A 17,106-nucleotide genomic window follows, 5' to 3' on the forward strand; every position below is an offset into this window, starting at 1 on the left:
AGTTTTTTTTCGAGACGTCTGCACAAAACAGCAACAAGGTTGTTAAGAGCTACAACCTGATGATTGACAACTGTACAGCTGCTCTGCTACCGTGTGTGTACGTATGTGTGTGTGTGTGTGAGTGTGTGTGTACAGTCGGTCTCCTTCTATACAAACACCTGGTTCAGTATTCAAACGGTAAGAGAAAGAGTCCTCCTCACTTGGCACGGAGCGTGATGATTGGCAGAGGTGCCCATTTGGCCGCCTCTTCCTGTTTGTCTTTCTGCAGCCCTGCGATCCAATTGACTGTGAACACCTCAGCTGGTTTAATCCAAAACGGAATGTTCCATTTATCCTCCCTGCGTACAGTCAAGAGTGGTTTAATCCATCCATCCCCTGTGGAAAGGTTACTGGTATGATCCACGGAGCCAAAGTGGCTTTTGTTTTTATCAACGACCCTTCAAATGGGTCGAAATGGTTTCTTCCGTCCACACCTCCTGTTAGACCAGCTTGGACTGATCGAGATGTGTCATTGGGGCCCAAAAGATGGTTTGAAACCATGACCGTTGACCCCTCACACAGCGTCCCTCTGCTTTAGTTGTGCCCCGTCAGTAAGTCCGTCAGCGGGCGTGTCGGCGTCTTCGGGGGCGGCTGCGGCCTCGGCGGTGGCGGTGGTCTGTTGTTGCTCAGCCGCGGACTCGCCGCCCCCCCTCCCCCGTCGCTGTCGGCTCTGTCCGCTGGGATTGGAGGAGGCGGCGGTGGGAGGCGGGGCAGCGACATGGAGCCGTGGTGGTAGTGGAGGTGGTGATGGGGGTTGTGGCGGAGGTGGTGACCTCCGGGGGGAGGAATCCGGGAGCAGGAGGAGGCGGAGGAGGAGGAGGACGGGGGAGGAGGCGGGGGCGGCGTGAGCGTGGCCGGCCTCAAGCTCTGGATCCGCCGGCACTCCTGGCAGATTCGCACGTGGCTGCAGCCCTGCAGGAAGCTGCGCAGCGGGGCGGGAGGAGCCACCAGGGCCGACACCGGAGGAGGCGTGCTGGTGGTGGCGTTGGCGCCTAGCGGGTCCTCCAGCAGCCTCTGTGGCCCCGGCCCCAAATTAGGGACCCCTCCCATACCTCCCCCGAGGCCGCCCGTTAGCGAGCCGGCGCCGCTGTAGAGTTTCCCGTTGCTGAGGCGCATCTCCCGAACCAGGCGGATGGGGCGCGGCGTGGCCAGAGCCAGGCGCGACGGGTGACGCAGGACTCCGCCCCCGGCGCTGCTCAGAGGACGGCGGCGTCGGGAGCGAGAACTCTTCTTACAGGAGACGGCGTTTCTAAACTCCGTCAGCATCTCCTGACAAACAGAGACCTGAGAGCGAGAGACAAAGAGAAACAGGATTCACCTTCCTATTACTTAAAGAAATATGATTTATTTCATTAATTCATACATGCATACAAACAAAACAAGATTCTGAAATGCTCATTTATTCTGTCGAATGCTTTTTTAAAATGTTTTCAAATAAGAAATACTTTAAACATTTTCTGAATTGTTTAATATTGATACATAACTCATTTCTTTCCCGAAGAGAGAGACGATGTGTGTGTGTTGATGTGACGGAGGAGGGAGAGTGAACCCATTAGACTCTGGAGGCTTTTGTCTCCGTCTGTGTGGGAGAATTCGTCCTTTAATCGGGACAGAAAGTCAAATACACGACGGATTAACGGAGAGCAAATAAAAGTCAGAAGCTGTTTCTGCAGAGGACGACCGAGCGGACGCAGACAGGACGAGACTGAATACAGACACGACTCCGTCTCAAGTCACAGCTTCCTGTTCAGGCTGGAATTGAAATGATTGTATTAGCAGAGACTTGTCTTTTTCAGCTGATCAATTAGTTGCTGCAACACGTTGCTCCTTCATGCAGCCGGTTTCAGTCGTTGCACTGATTGACTTTCTGTGACCTTTGTACTAAACGTTTCTATCGGAGTGATTTAAGGATGTTTGAGCAGTTTTAACATCCTTAGTAATAAAACTGATGCAATGTTCTCTTTTATTTGTCAAAACGTAGATATAGAATTTCAAAATCCCATTTTTAAATGATTACTTTTTTAGAACAGGTGATCTGCAGTAAATTGTTTGTTTTGTGGTTGAGCGCCTCACATTATTATTTTTATTTTACAGGAGTCCCTGAACGCCTCGACGCCCGACGTCACAATAAAGCCTCTGATGAGGCCTAAGTGCTCATTGTTTGCTTGAAGTGAAGTGAATTAAGCAACAATAAACTCATGCAACATTGTTGTTTTTACTTTCATAAAAGCAAACAACGACCACTCATGTCGAATTTCGTACTTTTGCTTAAAAGAAAATATGGTTGCCTCCAAATGTAACTGAGGAGTTCAGCTCTATGGAAACATGATTTATTGTAAGTGACACGGTTTCAGAACTCATTCATTAGAAGTTTCTATCTGCTGACTTCGGACAAAAATCAAGGATTCTTGTAAAAAAAAATGTTTCAATCCACAAAATGTATTAATTTCTGAACGGAGTTCTGATATCAATGACATTAAGGAACAGACAACAGGGCGGCAAGATGTTGATTCAGACACAAACATTTAGTGAAACCAAAGATTTTCATTAACTCAGGATTCAGTTTCACCAACGAGACGATTCAAAACAATTCAGCAAGTTTTCTCTTTATTTCACTTCTTTTTGTTTGTTTGCTGCTGAAAGAGGTTAAAATCTGAATAAAGCACATTCTGACACACACACACACACATAGACACACACAGGCGGATGACCTACTGAGGCGTTTGAGCTGAGGTTGAGGCCGGGGGCGGGGCAGGAGGAGGAGGACGAGAGAGGAAGAGGAGGAGGGTGGTGATGATGAAGGTTTACCTCGTCGGACTCGGCGCTGCGGCGCGTCGACCACAGGAACTCCATGATGGCCACGAAGACGGCGATGATGAGGCCGCAGATCAGGACCACGAAGATCCCGCCGATGTTCTCCATGCCGAGACCTGAAACCCACGGAGACGACGAAGAAGTTTGTCTTATTTTGAAAGTTAACCAGCAGATCAATTAATAACAAATTTGATATACTGTATGTAAACCTGTAACGCTTTTTGTGTCCAGCTCTTGTCTTGATCTCTTCGTCAATCGATAGAAAATTAATCGACAACAATTCTGTGAATCAATCCATTTTCTGTCATTGTAAATTCATTATTTGGGGTTTTTGGACTGTTGGTTCCGGATGTTCTCGTATCTTGACCTTCGAATATTTAATGCCCGTAATTTATATACATCTCATTAAATGAATTCATATATATTCCACATAATCACTAACGAGGAAGTATAAACATCGGACTTTGATTTATTTGTCTCGTCCGTACTTGCGTAACAGCACTTTATTATTTTAACCCAAACGCAGATGTTCTCCGATAACCTAACTGAGCTGTTTCCTGTAATGACGGAAGTTTATTTTGAAAAGGCTGCATGCGGAAATTGACAGGTGTTGTTGGACTTTTGTTGGAAAATGAACCTACAACGAACTTTTGTACGAGGACACGTTGGTTTGTTAAAGAAAACTCTGAACTTATAACGACCAGTTCCTATTATTTTAGGTCATTTTATAAATCAAACGATTCATCGATTAATCCATAACGAAAGTCATTTTTTCTTTCTCTTAACAATTTGACCTGAACTACAGACGACGGATTGCGTCCGGCTGCTTGATTCTCTCTCTTTGTTTGAACAGTTTAGAGATGTTTTCCTTTGCAAGTGACTCACTCATTCACCCACAATCCACTGAGTGTCTGTGAGCCGATCATTTACCTTAACTCACACAATAATCATCACAAATAGTCTTTCTTTGAGCAGCAACACAAGAAGTTCCAAAATCTTTAAAATGCATCTCACTCCAGAACTTCTAAAGAACCGACAGCAGATCCCGTTTGGAACCGAGTTCCGGGGTTTGCGTTTGTACATCCAGGTGAATAAATCCAGGAAGACAAGGAAATGTTTCTGTAACAGTTAACGGAAGAGTCCGATCATTTTTCCTGGCATCCGTTTGCAGAGAGTTCAGCTCTGAAGAACATCTGAGCCGTGACACCCACCTTTGGCCCGGTGGTCCTCCTCTTTGAGACACTGTCCCCCCTCCCACCAGCGTCTCTTCAGGATCTCCAGCCTGTTGCTCTCCTGCAGCTGTAAGATCCCCAGAGTGATCTCGTCTCTGTACGGAGAGCCTGAGGACAAACAAGACAGTCATTCAGCTCTGTTTTTATTGAGGAATAAAGGAAGTGAAAGCCACAGCTCAGCTGCTCACCTCTCCGTTATTAAACATGTGTTGAGCTGCACTAACGGGCACGATGCACACTCTTTATTTCTGTGCTGACATTTTGCTTCTGGGGAGCTGATAAACTGAGAAAAGACTGAAGCAGCAGCTGCATCTTTGAATTACAATCTTGTTTAGTGCAGCTGAGGTCTGCTGTATTCAAAACCAAATAAAGACCTTTTAATGGGAACATCGACTGGTTATACATAAGGGGGACGTCAGCCACCGATCCTGTCTCACAGAAAATAAGTTCACGACTCATTTAGCCTTTTGATTGGCTCCTCGTCCACTTTGGAGCCTACGACAACCAATCACAACCGTTTAACTAGCATGAGGCGCAATTGGGAAGAGGAGCGACGTTGAGACCACAGACTGTATTCAAGAAGTGGACGTAGTCGTCATGACATCACCCATTGGCTTGTGGACGTTTAGAAGCCTCGAGTCCGACGATTTGGCCGTCGCCATCTTGTTTTTTGTGCAACCAGTGAACAGGAAGTCACCATATCTGGACTGAGGACGAGCGACGTAGAGACGCCGTATACGTCTCTGGTATACGTCTGGTATACCTGTCAATCACAAGGTAGCCCCGCCTTTGTTGATGTGCAAAATGATCTTTCAAATTGACAAACACACAGCACAATTCTAACAGGATCAAAAAATATTTGTCTCTCCTTGTTGACTACCGTACAGATTCTTCCTGAAATAAGGTCCCATGCGGGGGGGGGGGGGGGGTGTTGTTAATTATCAGTCGCCTGACATCACCAGACCAAGTCACATGTGAGTTATCAATTCACAAGAAGTGCTGAAGATGACTCAGCTCAGTGGTCACTTTTCTTCACCTGTCATTAATATTTGTAAATGATGAACCTCTCATCCTCACCTCGCACTCACTTCCTCCCTCATCCATCTTCTTTCTTGTTCCATTAAAAAGAAACAAAAGCTTTCACCACAATGACCGACAGCAGGAAGTGTGTGGCTGTTTTTAACAAAGATAATGTAAAAGATCATTTGAGTCTTTTTACAAAAGTCATGACGCTGTCACTGGTTCGACGCTCCATATTTTCGAGATATAGAATGATTCATTCGTCATCGCCTGACTTCTTTCTCTTTATGTTTTCATAAAAAACTGCCTTTGATGCCAAATACCTTGATTTCCAAATTGATTTTGATCAACCTCAGGTAATGTTTCCAAAATGAAGGGATGCCATTTTCTCTCTCCTCCATCTTTCCCGAATTCTTCTGTAATTCTACATTGAAAGATACTTTTACCTTTGATACTTTAAGTACATTTTGCCAACAACACTTACATATTTAAAGTGATATTTTATGTGTAATGGAGTGTATTTATATTTTAGCTTTGCTATGTTTACTTACTTAAATGATGTGAATACTGCTTCCAGCACCAATGCATTCTCATTCCCTCATACGGACCTTTGTGTCACTTTAACGCACTGGCAACAGAACTACTTGGTTCGGTTTAGTAAAACATGTGAACATGTGGGACATGTTTTCTTTGTGTCGCTCGGAACAACATTTTCGGTATAGCTTAGGGTTAGGCAACAAAAACACCACAATAAAACCATAACACAGTGTCACCAGCAGGGGGCGATTCTTCCGGTTGCTTATTAAGCTTGGTTTGTTTCTCCACAAGTTTGGTGCTGTTTTATAAGGTCTGTTTCCTGAGAAGAGGCATCGAATTAAAGTCACATATATGAATTTAACACCAACAAGTTTGAAGTTTTCTTCTGATCTGACGATATTTTCCTTCCAAAACTGATACAAGTCACTGTTAAAAAACTGATTTTGGTTCAGTTGTGTTTAGGTTTTAGGGAAATGTTGTGGTTTGGGTTGAGATAAGTACTTTTTTTAAGGACAGAATAGAATCGTGGTTTGAGTTAGAATGACTACTTCGCCTTCGCGGTTACACTAATTACCACCTTAGGGAACGACGATGGTTGAAAAAGACTCACGTTCACTGTCTGTTGGAAACGGAAAAAAGAGATTGAACTTTAAACTCCCACAACACGAAAACCAAAATGACTTTAAAGCAGCCGCGAGTTCTCATTTTCTCTTTTGAAGCCGATGCTAATCGCTCTCTGTCAGTCAACGCAGACAGCATGGGGGACGGCGTCTACCAGGGGCACCGGGCCACTCTGCTGCTTTTATTGTCATCACTTAACAGGCAGGTTGACTGGCAGACTGGGCTCCCAAATACTCCTCATCTTCCCTTTTCTTTCTGTCTCCGTCTTCCCCGCTGTTCTCCACTCTCCACATCTGTTCCTTCCTCCATCATTAGCTATGCTAATCTATGCGCCAAACACTCATCACCAGAAACAGGTCTGAGGCAGATGACGAGGCGAGCCCAGACACCGGCGGAGAAAGCAGACCGAGGCCAAAATTGGAATCGGGACGGCTTTAATTTGCCAAAGAGCAGCAGCTGCACAAAGAACATGACCTGGTTAACAGAACCGACACACAAGGTGCCGGACAAAACGTGAGGCGGCCTCAATATATCACAAACAATATGTGATGTGACAGCCGACTAACCACAATCACACCTCACACAAACACACAGAGGCAGGTTGCTGCTGTTCTCTGTTTCCAGGAATGATTGAAACATTCATCTGAGGACCTGTAAACCTGAGACGGTCACAAAATCTGAGTTTACAACAAAAATGGAAAAATTCCAAAAATGAAGATTGATACCACCGATGTGACCGTTGACCACGTTTACATTCCACTGTTATTCAGAATATGACAATCTCCCTAATTTGATATGTGTAATACCTTATTCCGAACGGAGCGTTTTATGATTAAAACATGGTTTTGGGAGCATTCTGTCTCTATTAGGTCTCAGTATGGCACTTTGAGACACACGTGAGATGCAAACCTACTTTTAAACATTATGAAGGACTTACATTTTAACATGTTTTTGGATATGAACAAATATCTCAACGCCAACTTTTTCAATAAATAAATAAACATATTTTAATGCAAAGAAGCAAAATGGAATAAGCAACTTTGCACTTTAGCATATTTAGACGAGATAAAGGATATAAAGGACGTGTTAGGACATCGACCCGTCAAACAAAGCAGACACCGACGTCAACGTGGGATTCACTGATGATGAGGATGGGTCGTGTGGTCGTTTTATGTTAATCTAAATATGCACGGCTGCATATAAACGTGAATATTAGTGGAATATTAATTTGTAAACAGCTTATTATAAATATTGTCTTTTTCAGAATAAGGGCAAAAAAAGAGAATATCTGGTGCACGTAAACGTAGTCACTGTTACCGACTTCTTTTCATTTTCCTTACTCTCTTAAAGCTCTAAACTCCCCAAATTGTGGAAACATGTTGCAGAATACCAGTTTGATTTCTTTAACTCACCCAGAGGCATGCCGATGCCGTATCCTTTGGTGTCCAGCAGTCCTCCGATCTGCGTGAGGTTGCAGTTGAGGCTGCGGTAGTACTCGTTCATGGTGCTCTCCATCAGAAAGGCGTACTTGGAGTTGAGGACGCGGGCAATGCCTTCCTCGGTGCTCTTCACAAACACGCTGGGCTGCTTGGAGTTCATGTAGTTCCACATCCGCTGGTACGTCTGGTACCGCGAGTTCTGGAGGAGGAGGAGAGGAAGAAGAACATTAGTCTACCTTTACTGTTGCTATCAGAAGAAAGTGCTGAGTTCCAAGATTGATGGTCGCCCATCACAACTCAAACTAAACCCAGAGAGTGTGTCTCGCCCCCCGTCTCACCATGAAGAAGGTCATGGTGGACCCTCCGTGGATGGTGCCGTACTGGATGTTGGTTTGGTCGGCCAGATCGTCCGGAGACTCGATGGGAGCCACCATCCTCTGCACGGTGAGAAACGCCGCCAGGTTGGCCGTGTAGGACGAGATGATGATGAGGGTGAACGCCCACCTGAGAGGAGCAGAGAAGAAGATCAGCTTTCACCTTTATTTACCCTGAGAAACTTTCAGACACTCGTCTTTTTCTCTCTCTCTTCATGAAGGAGCTGCGAGAGGTAAGCAGGAGGGAGACAGATGGAGAGCTCTGCAGGAAATGTCAGGATTTTCAGGTAAAAATCATCAACCTGAACATGAACTCGGGCTGCAGCAGAGAGGAGCAGGACACCTCCACTGCAGAGGAAATTAGACAGAAGTGATGAGCAAGGGAATTATGAAGGGAGCCGAGGGAGATGGGAGGCAAACAGAGAGGGAAGGAAGAGGAGAAAATGATGGAGGGAAGGAGAGATGAGAGAGGAGTGAGGAGAGTAGAGTTTGGCTTCTGGTCATTTTGTCATATGGTCATTCCCTGAAAATTCATAATTGTGATTGGCTGGACAGCCCAGTCGGCAGGAACAATGTTTTGGCATTGTACATTTCTGCAAACAAAGGACATGCTCAACCTATTTTCTTTTTGCATGCAGGTAGTAGTAGTAGTAGTAGTGGAAGTAGTAGTTCAACGAGCGATAAAAAGAACAAGTGATGTAGTATATTACGTTGTTCCGTTCCGTTATTAGGTTCCATTGTTATGTTCCGTTGTCACGTTACGCCGTCACGTTATGTCGGAATGTCAGTAGGTTACAGCGTTATTTTGTTACATTACATTGAAATGGAAAGTCGTTACGTTACATTGTTTCGCACTTACAACTCTACGTCGTTCGGTTACGTCGTCCGGTTATGTCGTCGTTCGGTTACGTCGTCCGGTTACATCGTTACGTTACGTCGTTATGTTACGTCGTTACGTCGTCGTTTAATTCCGTTGTTTCGTTACTCTATGACGATACATTATTATTCGAAAACCAACCGTATTTCTTCGAACCGTAACCAAAAGGTTTTGTTGCCTAAACACAACCAACGTTAACAACGTAGCATTGTACTTTTCTGCAAGCGTGAAAGAAGACAGTCAACATAACCGGTTGCAGAAACGTACAAAGCCAACATTTCTGACTTCTAAACTTTAATTTTAAATTTTTTTAAAAGATAAGATAGAACAGAAGCACAATATGCACTTCTTCTATTTATGAACCAAATAAGCCTCGCTGGAGTTTTGACCTCTTCAACCAATGAGCAAGTCAGTCAGTCAGACAGACAGTCAGACAGACAGACAGACAGACAGACAGACAGACAGACAGACAGACAGACAGACAGACAGACAGACAGACAGACAGACAGACAGACAGACAGACAGACAGACAGACAGACAGACAGACAGACAGACAGACAGAGATCAGTATGTTGAAATTCGTGCCACCGCCACTATGAGCTTTTTTCGGCCTAAGTGCTCAGCGAGGCTGAGAGCTGTCAGAGACATAATGCTGATGGCCCCTCCAGGCCCTCCAGTATCATTCCACCATCTGTCTGACTGCAGCTACTGGGAATAAGGGAGGGAGGAGAGGAGAGGAGAGGAGGAAAAAATAGGAGGAGAAGGAGGGGACAGGAGAGGACAAATTGGAGGACTAATTGTAACTTCAGTCTCCACAGCCAGCAGGAGGACGGAGGTTTGGTTTGAATATCCCTCTTGTTGAAGTTAATGTTTCTAGATGAGGAAATGACAGCTCGTCACTGCTTTAAAAGGAGATTGTCTGTTAGTAACAACAACATTTTATCAAATAAACAAACGTAAAATCAAACATTGGGAATATAGTTTCTAATAATAAATAATAATAATAAAAATGTGCTTGGGTTTAAAGTGACTACATTTCTGGGAAATAACCCGTAAAAATAAAGCATTACCAAAAGAAACCAGACAAACTTCGTCTAACCATGAATATGTGAAACACGATGCAACACAGCTCGGCACGAACGACTTGAGGAGTTTATCACATTTATAAGCTGCTGGGAAATCTGTGCAGAAAAATGGAGGTCAGATGCCGCTCGGAGGAGGACAGAGGACATTAGAGGAGCGGAAACTAAACAGGAAGAGAAACTGACATCATCATTTCCACATGAGAGACACCAAACCATCTGTTCACCTTCAGCTAATGTTCAGCTAAAGGAGGAGAGAGACGAGCCGCCGCGACACCAACAACATCATTCACAAAGTGTTTCCATGGAACAGCCTAGGAGGCCTGTGTTCCTGTCCCAAAATGTTATTTTGAAGTTACGAAAGTGATGTTTGTGATGTGTTTTCCGTATTTATGTTACATTGTTTACGTTTGACTTAGTTTACGTACCAATTTTAAGCCATGATGTTCTTCCTCAACCTAACCGTTGGTCTCATCCAGCATTTGTAGCTAAACACAGGAAAAAAAGCACCGTAATTTGTAGATGTCCCAGAAAATCTTATGTTTATCTTATGTTATCCATGTAATCATAAGCAAGGAAGTATGAAGACCGCAATATGGATTGGTCAACAAACAGCGATCCTCCAGCTGCTTGTTCCCCGTGTGAAACGAGAAGTGAACGTTTATTTGCGTACTTAAATAACGGTACTTCTGTCGTTATTTTAAACCCAAACCACGAGTAGTTTCCTGTGAAGACTGAAGTTTATTTTGAAAAAGACTGACGCGAACGTTGCTGGACTTTTGTAGAAAAAAGCAAAAAAGACTAACTTTTTTGTAAGATATTAAAGGAACGTATGATGACACGTTTCACCGTAACAACGTGGCTTAAAATGACACCTGAAACGCTTAAAATCATGACACGCAAAAAATGTCGTTCTATTTCTACGCCTTCCCATGAGATCAGGTGGCATCAGGTCAGTGTGACTCGACAACCTTTTGTCTTTTTTCTCTGCTCTGTGTTTGTCATCTCAACCACAAATGGTGTCGGTGTCCATCCAAGCAGAGCTGGAACATCGTACAGAAAGAGATGCTACGTCTCTCTTACATATTTAATATGTAGTTGGATTTCCTGGGTCTAAAGAGCGACAGAGAGAAGGTTCATTTCCATGGACGTGCTCAACCAACAGCGCCGCATGTGCTGCATGCAAACATGGAGCTAAAAGCCAGTCAGCGTTCAGAGAAACCTCCCAGAGATCCACATGTTAAACAGCACTCACACACATCTACAGTAGCTGTCAGTGAGGGCTCTGAGCTGTACGCACCAGACTCCGCTGACGCAGCGGGTGGACAGAGCTCGAGGCATGATCTCTGAGCCCTGCTGCATGAAGCCGCCCACCGGGAACCACAGACTGTTGCCCAACGTGTACTGGTTCTCCAGGACGTCCCGCCGCTCCCGCAGGCACGGGTGAGGGTTGTACCACTCGTAGGGGCTGAGCCTGGAGGGGGGGAGACACACACACACACACACACGTGAACCACCTCATCTTCTACTATGAAATGAAATGAAACACTTTCTTATGAGCAGCAACAAACCTCACTCCAGAACATAACGCACTCTATAATGATTTTAAAATCTGTTACCCTCCAGATAACAGCACAACACAGTTATTGGTAAACTGACATTTACTCCGCTAGTGCGTGTACTATTAAGATGATTAAATTATGCTTTGAAAAGACAATAAACAGAGTTTATTGTCTTTATGACAGACGGTTGGATTGTTGAGGTAGGAAACAGAAGAAGAGGTGAAAGAGGCGGATCAATTTATACTTTATGGTCATTTGAACTGACGTAAAGTGTCATGAAGTACTCTGAGAAGCTCTCTATGAAGACAACGTATAGTTATTATTATCATAAACAAAAGGAAACAACACTGAACTGTAACTGTGTTTAGATTCTTGCCCGGAGTGTAAAACAGTTGACAAACGATTGCAACTGTTTCTGAGTTTGTTTGTTTTTATATATTGTTAATATACATCATAATATATAATATTATGATGTTGTTATTTTTGTATGAGATGTTTCTATGTTTTATTGGTTTGTAACGACTTGCTTCCTGTTGGTCATCATTGTAAATGACAACTGCTTCTCAACTGACTTATCTGGTTAAATAAAGGTAAAATAAATAAATACATAAATAAATAGTGTTTTGTTACAAAGACAAAGACTTACTTAGTGTCACACGTCACTCTAAGCAAACCCTCCGCCTCTCCTCTAACACCCAACACTCAGGACACAGAAATAAAAACGGATTTTCTGTTATTTATAGGTGTGGACAGCTCGTGTTGAGTCTTTATGAATAGAACATACTTTAGTCAACACACAGACACACACACACAGACACACACACATAGACACACACACACACACACACACACACACACACACACACACACACACACACACACACACACACACGAGGCAGGCGGGTTACCTGGCGGCGAGGAAGAGGACGCAGCTGACGGCGAGGTAGGCCAACAGCATGAAGAGCCAGACAGCCGGCGAGAACGGATCCAGGAAGGAGAAGTAACCTGGTTTACGGCCCTGAAAACACACACAAACAAAATCCCTCCGTTATTAATTATGTGTCACTCAGAATTAATCAGCAGCTGCGGCAGCGTCTCTTACACCTTGTGAGTCTGTGTGCGTCATCGTGGACTCACAGGAACTACCAGAGAAGAACCTGTAGTTAGAATCGCTTCCAATATTCAAAAACTAAAGTTTAACAATGAAATCAAAGCTTAGTTTCAAATCTTAAGTATCAAAAGTTGTTTCTCTGGAACATAAAATATTGATCAATAACAATTAAAATGCAAGTTTTCACTTCATTTTTACACTCAAAAACTCTCCTTCAGCTGAAAGTTAGTCAATATGTTAAGCTGCAATTCCCCGAGTGGCCACTAGATGCTGCTCAAGACATAAATTCTGCTGATTGTGTTGAAATCAAAAGGAAAACCCCAAAATTCTCTCTCCTGCTCAGGTGTACGCTCATGTGTACGGCTGTCACGTCTTTTATTTTCCCCTATTATCTGGTTATAAGCTGTTGTTTATGTGTTCAAATAAAAAAATCTAAAAGTAAACAAAAACAACGTAACATATGTTGTGACTCAAAATGATTTTGCAGATTGATGCAAATGTCTCTAATTCCGTTTGTCAATGAGGACTGCTTCTGTTCGTGCTTTCGTACTTTGAACTGAATTTACACTTTCACTCATCAACAACACAAACTTTAGATTCAAAGCGTAAAGAACATCGGTGAGTTCTGGTGTCTCCAGCTGGCAGCAGTGAACTGTGATAACGACCATCTGCTGTCAAATGTCTCACACTTACAAACACAACCTTCACTTTCTGACAGTCGGGGTTTTTTGTTGGGAAAATGACTCTTGGAATTACATAGATTTCTTTTTTTCATTTTGTGTCCTTCAGCTCGTAACATTTTGTCGGCACGTAAATCTGCAAATTCACACAAAACAACAAAAACAAGATAAAAATGGAAAATTGAAGTTACGAGTTTCTCAAGTGTTAACGACCGTCGGTTGATGTTTTCCCGGCCAGACGCTTCCCATCGGCCCGTTTCATCACTTCCCCTCCCAGCTGCCTATGGCCCCCCCCCCCCCCTTCCCTTCCTGTCTACTTGAAAAAGGATTTGGCAGCGAGGAGAAACGAGAAACTCCCAGATTGGACCCAATTACAGCAGATGACTGGAGCTGTAATTGAGGCAATCAACTCTCTTTCGGGTTTTTTTGCCCATTTTGGCTCATAAAAATAAATAAATAAAAAAGCCAAGAGAAGCTGTGCAAGTGAAGTCTGTTGTGAACGGACGTGTCCCACAGAATTAGACGGGATGTCCCGAGTAGAAACAAATGAAAAGGAAAAGAAGTGATGAAGTGAATGACTAAAGTTAAACCTGTTTGTAGTTCTGGAGTTCACCTCTTTTAATGGACGCAATTATGAAAGTAAAAAACGTTGGTTCATTTAAACAATCTGACTCGAGCAGTTTGATCTGCAGTCATTTAAACTGATTCTCATTTACAGTAAATATGTAAAAACCCAGTTATGCTTATGTTGACTATTGTTCAATTTACACTAGATTTTCTATTACTGAACAACCCGGAATGTAATTTGCGATAACATTTACATTCATTTAAACTTGAATTTATTTGCAGCACATCAACTCACAGAGATGCCCTCAATACAAACACACAGCGCAGAGTTCAACCAGCAGACTGTCTGCACAAGAAAGGAGAGCAAGAAGATTACAAAGTAAGAACGAGTCTGACATCCTCCGACCCTGTGAGAGAGTTCCTCAGATTGTTTGCTGTGTTTTGGACATTTCTTTCTCAGCATTGCTTTTAGACTTGATAAATAACCGGCGGAAGCTAGAAGAGCACAATCCTCAGAGCTTGTTCTCACCTGATGTGCCTTTAGAGAGGTGTGTTCAATGCATCGGGACATTTCAGACGTGTGTCAGGTAAGATGTAAGGTAAGCTTTTCAAGAGCTGTACTTGTCTCAGCTTTAAAGCCAGAAAGTACAAAACACTATTTATCTAAATGTATGTGGACACCTAAAGCCATGTGTGGTTACAGCTGTTATACTGCAGTCTGCGCCTGCACGACCTCCTGACCTTCCTAAGGTTTAGGAAAAGATTGTGTTTGGGTTGAAATATCGATGGAAGGGGCGTTACTTAAATATGGAAGTCACGTGACAAATAAGTACCGCCCCCCCCGGTCTGCCCCCAACCTCCACGCATGAGCCTCCACGAGTGAGCCTCCACGCGTGAGCCTCCACGAGTGAGCCTCCACGAGTGAGCCTCCACGAGTGAGCCTCCACGCGTGAGCCTCCACGCGTGAGCCTCCACGCGTGAGCCTCCACGCGTGAGCCTCCACGAGTGAGCCTCCACGAGTGAGCCTCCACGAGTGAGCCTCCACGCGTGAGCCTCCACGAGTGAGCCTCCACGCGTGAGCCTCCACGCGTGAGCCTCCACGCGTGAGCCTCCACGCGTGAGCCTCCACGAGTGAGCCTCCACGCGTGAGCCTCCGCAGACGGCGAGCGACCTCCGAGCATGAACGGAGGCGTTTGTACTCAATGAGCTGCATGATTCTACCAAACACCAGAGGACAAACAATCAAAGAGACGAGTGTGACTCAGAGATATTACGATAGACTGCAGGTGTAGAGTCATAAACCAACCTCCACTACAGAGAGGAGGGATTGTGATTAACTTTACACTCATATCTCATATTCATGGACTATGTTATTGCCTTTAAACCCTGTAAAGAAAGAAGCATTAACAGTGATTTAGGTGATTTACATTGTTGTTGAGGAATGCGATGGAGGTAACTGAAGTCTTTCTGGAGGACGTGGAGGTTTTCATGGACTCTATACTTTGTGTGAGTAACATTTGTTCAGCCTCTTATTTCTCTGTCGTCGTTTCTTCTCCCATGAACACAACTGCTGCTTCAGAGCTCCTCGTACGCGCTGTGATTCACTGTTGTGACAGCGACGCAGAGAACAGCAGAGTCACAATATACTGACGACTAATGAACAGCAGACATACATTTACACTGTTCAACACCAGGGGGCAAGAGCACCGATACACATGACGGCACTCCACTAATGTGTGTGCACAAGTCAACAGCTTGAGCAATTATAACGATTACCATCTTTAAGTGTGCTCGCAAGCTATTCAGATGGATGCTGTGTGAGAGTGTGTGTGTGTGTGTGTGAGAGTGTGTGTGTGTATGTGTGTGTGAGTGTGTGTGTGTGTGTGTGTTATATAGTGTGCATAAAGCGCTTTACACTTCCATCGAGTAGTTGAATGAATGGGTTTTTGTTCTTGTGATGCGTTCAAGACTGAATGAACTGCTCATGCAGAGTGCTGTTAGCAGCGTGTTGTGTTAGATTGTATTGAGTATCCGATACACACTTGTTGTCGTGCTCTACTGGTTTTTCATTTGCTAATAGACAATAAATTGACGTATTTTCCCACGTTACACTAACAGGAAATGATGTGTGTTTGCTGGAAGTGAATCAAACTTAACTTAACACATTAAATATCTCCCTGAACCCTCTGAAGTGCAGGTTTGTGCTTGTTCTTCCCTCTGAGGCCTCGTTGATATTAAAGTTCTGCTCCTCTATGGAAACAGAACCATCACCATTAGAGAGAGAGAACTAGAACATGTCTTTAGTGCAGAATAACAGTTATGATGACATGAATCATAAAAAAACCCAAGTTGAATTTCTTTGATCATTTCTTTTACAAAAATTGGAAATCAATGGAATTAATAAATCCAACCTTTTTCCAAGTGGCCACAAGAATGACCGATGTTGGAAAAATTAGGCTCCACGTGCTGTCGAAATATTTAACTATTCACATTTTTACCAGCTCTACTTACTGCCTCTCCTCCTCTCTCCTCTCCTCTCCTCCTCTCTGTTTCCGTTTCCGGTTGCGTGTGGACGTGAGAGTGTCGCGGAGGTTTGATTGTATTTTCACTGCTTTGGGATTTGTTCCTCTGTTCTTCTGTCTCTGCACGTGATCAGGTGAGATACTGAGCAGTGTATTTATCGGTAGAACGTGTGATTAGTGGTGTTTGGTGTTGTTCGGGAGGATGGCGTCCTCCGAGACGCCACGCCCGTCAATCCGGCAGGGAGTCCGGGTAGTTCCACCGGACAGCAGCGTGTCAGTAGAGGAGGTGCTGCTGGCTGTCGGAGAGCAGGTGGGACATGACAAACTCTCCTTTGCATCTCGGATGAATAAAGCTGTGGTTGTGTTCGTGGCGAGCGAGGCTTATGTCCACAACCTGATAGAGAGCGGCGTGTTGATCAGGGACAGCTTCGTGCAGGTCTCTCCGCTCTCAGTGCCCTCTACGCGGATCACCGTGTCCGGTGTTCCGCCGTTTATACCGAACGAGCTGTTAGAAAATGAGCTGCGCAGGTTTGGAAAGTTTGCCAGCGGATTTAAAACAGTCAGTTTGGGGTGTAAGGATCCCAAACTGAAGCACGTGCTGTCTCTTAGGCGGCAGGTCTTCATGTTCC

The 17,106-nt window shown here is 44.2% G+C and overlaps 1 protein-coding gene across 1 annotated transcript in view; it reads right to left on the reverse strand.

Moving 5' to 3' along the window:
- Positions 1-573: 573 nt before the first annotated feature.
- The window catches only part of LOC142931623 (glutamate receptor ionotropic, kainate 5-like), a 57,274-nt gene continuing 40,741 nt past the window's right edge, over positions 574-17,106 (reverse strand). The window contains exons 13-19 of the mRNA XM_076075620.1: positions 12,506-12,615; positions 11,336-11,509; positions 8,041-8,206; positions 7,676-7,901; positions 4,065-4,193; positions 2,848-2,969; positions 574-1,323 (exon numbers count right to left, since the gene is read on the reverse strand). Coding sequence (XP_075931735.1) covers positions 574-1,323; positions 2,848-2,969; positions 4,065-4,193; positions 7,676-7,901; positions 8,041-8,206; positions 11,336-11,509; positions 12,506-12,615 — 1,677 coding nt within the window. The remainder of the gene's footprint in view (positions 1,324-2,847; positions 2,970-4,064; positions 4,194-7,675; positions 7,902-8,040; positions 8,207-11,335; positions 11,510-12,505; positions 12,616-17,106) is intronic.

The sequence above is a fragment of the Anarhichas minor genome, unplaced genomic scaffold (genome assembly GCF_050575085.1).
Source record: "Anarhichas minor isolate MPS153535 unplaced genomic scaffold, ASM5057508v1 ptg000053l, whole genome shotgun sequence".
Taxonomy (NCBI): Eukaryota; Metazoa; Chordata; class Actinopteri; order Perciformes; family Anarhichadidae; genus Anarhichas; species Anarhichas minor.